General features: G+C 43.9%; 1 protein-coding gene across 2 annotated transcripts in view; it reads left to right on the top strand.

The window, feature by feature from the left end:
• Sec23ip (SEC23 interacting protein) overlaps positions 1–4,151 on the top strand; it is a 41,965-nt gene extending 37,814 nt beyond the window's left edge. The window contains exons 16-19 of one of the 2 annotated variants that reach the window (XM_060380887.1): positions 430–615; positions 1,263–1,422; positions 1,992–2,093; positions 2,387–4,151. In XM_060380887.1, coding sequence (XP_060236870.1) covers positions 430–615; positions 1,263–1,422; positions 1,992–2,073 — 428 coding nt within the window. In that variant the 3' untranslated portion in view covers positions 2,074–2,093; positions 2,387–4,151. Of the gene's footprint in view, positions 1–429; positions 616–1,259; positions 1,423–1,991; positions 2,094–2,386 lie in introns of both variants that reach the window. The other variant, XM_060380881.1, reaches the window with a different exon arrangement.
• Positions 4,152–8,746: the final 4,595 nt, after the last annotated feature.

Consider the following 8,746-nt stretch of genomic DNA (forward strand, 5'->3'; position numbering starts at 1 on the left):
GGGACGGATCAAATTGTTGAAAAGAAGTGGTTGGGGTGGCAGATGTCTGTGATCCTAGTGCTCAGGAGTCTGAGATGTATTACCCTAAGCTTGAAACTCCAAGACCAAGTGTCAGAAAACAAGCAGAAAAATGGCAGGCATGGTAATGCATACCGATAGCTGTAGCACTTGGAGGTTGAGGCAGGAGGTTTAAGGCCAGCCCTACATAGTGAGACCCTCTCTCAAAAAAAAAAAAAAAAAAAAAAAAACCCAACCAACCCCCCAATCAACATTTTTACCCCATTGAAGATTCTTGGTTCCAAGAAGTTCCCAATGATATTTAAGGGAGGAGGAGGAGATCCTGGTTTACCTGAGGACATGGTTAACCTTTAATTTCTGTGGCACAGAACTCCAGTGGCTGATTAATGTGTGTCATCTGTATCTGTTTAGAGTTGAAAGAAAGCCTTTCTCGAATGGGGTCCGATTTGAAGCAGGGCTTTATCAGTTCTCTGAAAAGTGCTTGGCAGACACTCAACGAATTTGCACGTGCCCACACCTCTTCTACTCAGCTGCAAGAAGAATTGGAGAAGGTGGTCAATCAGATCAAAGAGGAAGAAGAAAAGCAAGTAGTTGAAGGTAAATTTGTTATCAGAAGCGTTTTCTAGGACATAAGATGTTAAAGAGCATAGTGCTTGTAGATTGTTGGAGAGTTTTTTTTCCCGGATCCTGTCAGATTGGATAAACCTTCCATGTAAAGGAGACCATGTCCTGATAAACTGCCCTGTCAGCTGCCCCTGCTAACTAACTTTTACCTGCTATTGGCTTTTCTCTGCAATTTTAAGTTTTTTTTTTTTTTTTCTTTTTTAGATTTTTTGGGCTGGGATAGAATATGAATTGAGTTGAGAGCTAAGTTCATGTTTGGGCTTTGTGAAGACTTAGTGAGGTTCCCACCCTTCTGCTCTTGCTAAACTGTGTTCTTAGACCCCGTATGCAAAGTCAGGTCATCTTGCTTTGTGATTTTCAGGTTCTAATTCTATTTCTTTTTTCTTCTCTGCGATGCTCTCTCACCCCTTCAACTTCTCTCAGCTGCTGGCTCTCTGTCCTTTCTCTCTGGGAACCAGCCCCTCTTCCCCTGTTCTTTGGAGGAATGGGGAGTGAGCCTGGTAGCTCCCCAGTTGCTACGTGTGTCAAGCTATATTCACTGAACCCAGAGAGTCAGCTAAAGTCAGAGGATAATGATTAAATGATTGACTTTGATATTGAAATGATTTAAATTCTAGCAGAAAAGATTGTTGAGAGTCCAGAATTTTCCAAGGATGAGGACTACTTAGGAAAGGTTGGAATGTTAAACGGAGGCCGCCGGATTGATTATGTTCTTCAAGAAAAGCCAATTGAGAGTTTTAATGAGTATCTTTTCGCCCTTCAGAGTCACTTATGCTATTGGTAAGTATTCTTCACTTTGTAGCTGGCACAATGTTTTCGCTGTGGTGAGGGTCTTTTACTAATTGCCCATTTGTGATGGACTTAATAGATTTACCCATTTTCATTCATACATTCGAAAACGCACCCCCCCTTAAGGTGTTGTTTGCTTGCTTGCTTGCTGGTTTTATGTTCAGAGTGGAGATACTAAGAAAGAATTGGTCAGCAGTTTGCATTTCTGACTTGCTAACAGCCTTTCTAAATCTGCATAAAATTTGAGTTACCCACCAGGCGGCACTGTGTCATGTGCATTTGACCAGAGACCGATGGGCCTCGCACGCTGTGTTTCATGGCAGGCGTGCAAGGCCTTAAAAGCATTCTAACGTATGTGCCCATCACTAAGGAGCGTTTCAGCGTGACTGTTCTGGAGCTGATTGGAGTCCAGACAACCCTTAAAGACTGTTCTTGCTCCACTACTTTGCTTTGGTCTGCCCATCTCGGAGCTACTGGAATAGCATATGTGGCGTTTATGTCCACTGTGTAGATAGTAACATTTACTAATTGTTTCTTAAGTGTTGTTTAATTTCTGACAGGGAATCTGAGGATACTGCCCTCCTGTTACTTAAAGAAATTTATCGAACAATGAACATCAGTCCGGAGCAGCCCCAGCATTGAGCAAACTTGCATTTTACCATGTGAGTTAATCATTATTAAATGTGTAAGTGCTGATGTTTGTGTTATTGGAATTTTGGGGTCCCTTCATGATTGTCAAATGATAGAGGGAAATAATTTTTTTCTCCCGATTTTTAGTCTCATTGGAAGGTGTGTCTGATGACTTGCGCTTGAAGGCTGAGCTCCGGCAGTTGCTTGCATTGTTAGTAAAGTTGAGCACGTGACTGACTCCACACTAGAAGGGACAGACAGCTGGTACTGAGAGTTTGTGAGGTTTGCTGAGGATGTTTTTTTAAGACTCTCTTGTCCTTTACAGGAAGTTCCAGCATGAGAGCTGTTGCTGAGGGGCTCCTTGATGGCCGATCCCTCTTTGTGTCTGGGATGGATAACAGAAAAGTGACTCAGCCACAGTTGCTAAAGTAGACTTCTCAGGTGCATTTTTAAAAGGCACAGAACAGAAAGATACTGAAAAAAAATCAGTACCATATTTAGACAGTATAGAAGAAAATCTGCAACCATAAAATGATGCTGTGGAAAATTCTCAGATCTGTTTAGTTGTGTAGTTATCAAAATTAAGTGTATCCTAATGAAGAGATATTTGTAGCATGCAGACGGTTATTTCTATTTCTTAAAACTGTTGTTAATGGGCTATTAAACTTCTATTTTCTTTGTATTAACACAATGTTATTTTCATTTAAATCTGGACTCCTTGAGAAACGGTAGTTATATGATTTCTATGCGAGGCTGGTCATGGTGGCACATGCCTTTACTCCTGGCACTCAAGAGGCGAGGTGGGTGGATCTCTGAGTTTGAGGCCAGCATAGTCTGTACAGCATGTCCCAGGACACTCGGGACTACACAGTGAGACTGTCTCCAAAGGAAAGAAGCTCATGCTGGACTCTACCGGTGAATTGCTCTGAGCTGCCTGGTGCAGCGCTGTTGCTGCTTGTGACCAGGCAGTAGCCAAGGCCTCCTCGTCCCAAGCTGAGCTGAGCTGAAGCTGGATGCCCTCGCCAAGAAGGAAGAAGCACTTTTTTTTCTAGAAACCTTGTGGTGATCTGACCCCTGTTGGGAGATCACTCCCCCCCCCCCCCGAAATGACAGGCCTTCATCGGGAGCCAGGGTTTCCGTGTCAGTGCCCAAACACTATAATTTGAAAACCACGTGGAAGGATTTGTTCTTTTGGTTTAATTTTACTTGCACCAAAGTTTGAAAGGACGGATTTACTGCTCCTGGGCTTTAGAGTTGCTGGGTGAAGACTGCTCTGTAACATCATTTTGTTTACTATAAACTTCTCTAGATATTTCCTAACAGACCTTGGGAATGCTGATATCTTTATTTTTTGTTACATAGTGGAAACATTCTATGTCATTTACATGGTTCTCATGGAACATGGAATTTTTTGAAAACAGCATATAATACACATTTTTGTGTATGTATTCTAATTGGTGTGAATAAAACAGTAACATCGATGCTCTTTTTAAACCTGCAAACTGTTGTTTCTCACCTTTTCTTAAGGTGTTCCCTTGTTAACATGTGGCCTCTTGAGTGATTACTTCATAACTTGATGGAATTAGAACAGGAAGATTTAGAGTAGTGGTTCTCAACCTGTGGATCCAATCTGTTTGTGGGTCAAATGACCACAAATGACCCCTTCACAGGGGTTGCCTACTAGATAGCCTTTATATTTATATAAAGACTCATAACAACAAAGTTATAGTTATAAATTAGCAACAAAAATGATTTTATGGTTGAGGGTCACCACAGCATGAGGAACTGTACTAAAGGGTCACAGCATTAGGAAGGTTGAGAACCACTGGTTTGGAGTTCCCTTTGACCACAGTTTCCAGTCACCTTGTTGTCTAGCTGAGGTCACAACACTAAATGCCTTTCCCCCCCGCGGTGAGGCACATTGCCGAATTGGGTTCTCTTGATTCCCTTTGGCCTTTGCTTCTCTACACCAGGACAATTACTGTTTGCTTAGTTTCCATATGACTTCCAACACTGGCAAAATAAGGGCAAATGGAGGTTCCTGATGTGTATTTTAATAAAATCTATGTAGCTTTTTCAACTTGTAACAAGTTTGAGTTGTATCTTTCTCTTGTGTCTTGTGAGTCTTGGGCAGAGAAGGGACATTTGGAGTGAGAAGTCCATGCCAGCCGAATGCCCCTTGTTGCTACTTCATTTTAACAATTGGGGAGCATAACAGAACATAGATTATGTCAGTAAACTTGCTCAGAGACGTATTTTTTTATGCCTGTCGCTTCTCTTTTTCTCCTCAAGACAATATCTCAAGTAGCCCAGGCTGACCTTGGATATGAGGATGACCTTGCAACCTTGGATTCTTCTAAAGGCTGGGATCACAGGTGTGTCACTATGCCTGGTTTATGCAGTGCCGGGATCAAACCCAGGGCCTGATGACACTGGACAAGCGCCAAACCAACTGGGCTACACCCCAGCCCCATCCCTGGCAGACACAGGTCTCCGGATTAGCATCTTGTCTACATTGAGCCTCTGAGTCTTTGCTACTGAGTCAGGTGCTTATCAAACATCTGTTGATTAGGGGAATTAAAAAAAAAAAAACGGGGGTAAAGTCAAGTGTCATTGGAAGAGATCTTGGAGGACCACCTAGATCAGTGGTTTGCAAACTAAAAAAGGAATGGAATTCCTTTCCAAGTACAGATGGTTCAAATCTGGAAACAAGGTGAGCACAGCACTGAGCGAGTGTTCAGGCGTCCCTTTGCTCACCAGCTCCTCTGCTGATGCTCGAGAGGAAGGAAGTCTAGTCATCGCAGATATTTCTCCTGTAGAGTTTGGGACAGAAACTTTAAAAAGAAGGCATTTGAAGGTGAATGTCATAAAACCATGGGGACAGCTGTCAATCACGTTTACACACAAACGTCTACAATGACAGGAAACAGTTTTCTAAGCCTAATGCGCTCTGCTGAGTCCAGCCAGATAAACATGTTCTCTCAAAGCCAGGTAGATTTAAAAACAAACAAACAAACAAACAAACAAACAAAAAAACGGACCAAGACGAGTAGCTGCTCAAACCTGTATTCGCAGTTCTTGGGAGGACCACCTGAGCATGCAAAGTAAGATCCTGCCTCAGAAACAAAGACTTGTGATGGTGAAGGTAACGTTGAGGTGAGTATGCTTCCTTAAAGACAGGATCCATATAAAGCCTTAAAAGATGACCCTGGGGAGCAGGTGACCCTGTGCTGGCACAGATGGCCATCTGACTGTGGGACATGCTGGATGGAGGTCTGTACTGCCCTCAAAGCTATCACGGCAGCCCTGTGTCTGTGGTGCCGTCGTCAGCGGCATCTGACTCGAGGCTACAGCTGCTGTAGAGTGTTCCCGCTGTGTTCAGCAGGCACTTGCCTGTTGGGGATTTGATTTCCCTAGTACATATTACCAGTTTAGAAGAAGTGAAAGGCCCGTTGGTGCTGCTCTGGCCAGGTGTCTGGTGCTTGAGTGACAACAGAGAGAGGCTTCCTGTGCCTACAGAAGCCTCTGAGGAGGGATGGGGCCTGGGCATGTGCAGCATGTGTGGTGAGGGGAAGGTCAAGCGGGTGGAACGGGTTGGAGTGGGTTGCAGTTGTTCTGTATGTGCCCCTCTATGTTCGCTTTAGGGGGTCTCTCCCAAAGTACCTTTGGGTAATCTAGTCACTGGACCCTGATGCTTTAATCCCATTTTGGGGTAAGGATCAAGAAGGGATTTTATTTTCCTTCCTAAAACATCTGTCATAGTTTCCTTACTTCCTGGTTAAAATCTCTTGTAGCTTCCCCCCCCCACACCCCCCCCCCAGTGACTCCACAGAGTACTTTGAAATAACTTCCTGTTGTTACCACCAGTGGGAGCTAGTGAAAGAATGTGGGCTCCTCACGAATGCTTGATTCTTCAGGCCTCAGACCTAGCCCAGAGCATGTGTTCAGTACTGCATCTCAGCACGTCTCCAGCATATGATATCATAGGACCACATCACACAGATCAGCGTGCATATGATATAGTAGGACCACATCAGACAGATCAGCGTGCACTAAGGACACAGCCGTGGGGTGCGGGGCACAAGGACTTGGTGGGAAGCTGCCGTCCAGGTTCAGATGGGATCGCCCACCGTGTTTTCGAATGCCTTGATGTTAAAGGACTAGAACAGCACTGGGACAGCATAATGAATCCACACGCGCCTTCCTCGTTTCAGTGTTAGTCTGGAAGCAGCAGCAGCTGAAGAGGTACCGGTGTGTGAACTGTAAAAAAGTGGCTCATCTCCCAGCCGCAAGTGGCCACGTTCTGTCTCGTGGGGGGAGCCCAGCCTGGGACTGTGGAAGGAGCTTGCTGCCAGCCAAGATGCGTTACTTATCGGAGCCTTCCTAAACCTTTGCCCAGCCGTTTCCTTTTGAGTAGACTGAGCAGTCAGTGAGAAGTTAAAAGCTGTCGTGTTCTGAAAAGTGCTTAGGATTCGTGGGCGGTGTCTGGTGTGTGGGTCGCTGCGGTTCTGTGAGTGTTGCTCCCTGGAGTAGAAATGGGGAAGGAACTACGGCTGGGGTGCTCACTGTGTTTCAGGCACTGCAAGCTCAAGTCCTGTGATGTTTACAGAAGTCCAGAAGGGGCGGGCAGCATCTTCTGGAGGAGGTATGGAGGCTGTGCTTGTTAGATTTTTATCAACTTGACACCAACTATAGTCATCTGAGAGGAAGGCCCTCAATTAAAAATATGCCTCCAAAGGTCAGGCTGTAGGCCAGCCCGTAGAGTGTGTTCCTAATTAATGATTGGTGGGGCAAGGGCTGAGGGCCCAGCCCATTGTGGGTATGCCATCCCTGGGCAGATGGTCCTGGGTTCTATAAGAAAGCAGGCTGAGCAAGCCATGGGGAGCAAGCCAGTAAGCAGCACCCCTCCATGGCCTCTACATCAGCTCAGGCATCCAGGTTCCTGCCCTGTTTGGGTTTTTGTCGTGACTTCCTTCAGTGATAAAGAGCGATCTGGAAATAGAAGCCTAATAAACCCTTTCCTCCCCAACTTGCTTTTTGGTCATGGTGTTTTGTTGCAGGAATAGAAACCCTGACTAAGACAGAGGGCCACAGGAGCTGCTGTTGTGCCCAAGGCCATTCTTGTGATTACAGGCAGAAGAAAGTGTGCCTGCACCTTTAAAATCAGAATAAAGGGATACTCTGCTACAAACACATCTTTCAAGTACTTGCAAATTGCCTGCTTCAGATTTTGCAAACACCTAGATAGTCAGAGCCCATTTCATTCTTCATAAGCAAAAACCTTTTCAAAGGATAACTTTGGAATAATAGGTGAAGAGATGTGAATTATAATTTGTTTTTGCCTGAATGCTTTTTTTTTTTTTGACTTATGGAGATTAAAAGCCTTATGTTAATGAAGGTCTTCCAATACTGTTCTGAACAGGATACAACTATTTCTAAAAATACCCTTTGAACTGAAGAGGAGGAATACATACAAGATGTTTTATTTGTCCTCGGGGTATAGGAAGTATGCACAATAGCCAAGATACAGAATTAGCCTAGGTGATTATCAATGGATGCATTGTTATATATATGTTATATATATATAACATATATATGTTATATATATGCATCCATTGATAATCATCTAGGCTAATTGAGATATATATATATATATATATATATATATATATATATATGCATCCATTGATAATTACATATGTATGCATGCCATGAAGTAATGGATAGAACTGGAGGTCATTCACTGCTCAGAGAACTAAGCCAGACTTGGACAGATACTGCTTGCTCTCTTCCATAGCCAGAATCTATCCTTTAAAAAGTAGAAGGGGTTGTACTGGTCTTCTGAAGGATCCTAATTCAGTTCCCAGTATCTCCATTGGGCAGTTCACAACCACCTGTAACTCCATCTTCATGGGATCCAGTGCCCTCTTCTGGTCTCCGTGGGTAGCTGCACTCAAATTCACATGCCTCTACATAGACACACATATAATAAAAATGACCTTTAGAAAATAGAAGAGGGACTATCTGGGAGGAGGATGAGGACCGTAGTGAGGGAGGGAGCAGACAAGAAGTAGGGTGCATGTGATTGAAGTACATAGTGCTGCAACAAGCTCCACTATTTTGTATTAATATATATGCTAATAAAAATATCTTTAAATTGACTGGGGAGATGACTCAGCCCCTAAAGTGTAGCTGTGTAAGCATAAGGACTTGACTTTGATCCTCAGCACCCACATAAACCTAGGCATGATGCTTGGAATTCCAAGGATTGGGGAGGCAGAGAGATAGGCAGAGCCTTGGGACTTTCTCACTAACCAGCCTAGCCTAACGGGTGAGTCCCAGGTGGCAGTAGGAAACAGCCCAGATGCCCCTCAGTGGAGGAATGGATACAGAAATTGTGGTACATCTACACAATGGAATATTACTCAGCAGTAATAAACAAGGAAATCATGAAATTTGCAGGTAAATGGTGGAATCTGGAAAAGATCATCCTGAGTGAGCTATCCCAGAAGCAAAAAGACGCACACGGTATATATTCACTCAGATAGACATATAATATAGGATAAACCTACTAAAATCTGTACATAACTAATCAAGAGGGAGGACTCTTGCTAAAATGCTCAATCCCCATCCAGAAAGGCAAAGAGGATGGACATCAGAAGAAGGAGAAAAGAGGGAACAAGTC

This window comes from Meriones unguiculatus, chromosome 1, assembly GCF_030254825.1.
Source record: "Meriones unguiculatus strain TT.TT164.6M chromosome 1, Bangor_MerUng_6.1, whole genome shotgun sequence".
In the NCBI taxonomy this organism is placed as follows: Eukaryota; Metazoa; Chordata; class Mammalia; order Rodentia; family Muridae; genus Meriones; species Meriones unguiculatus.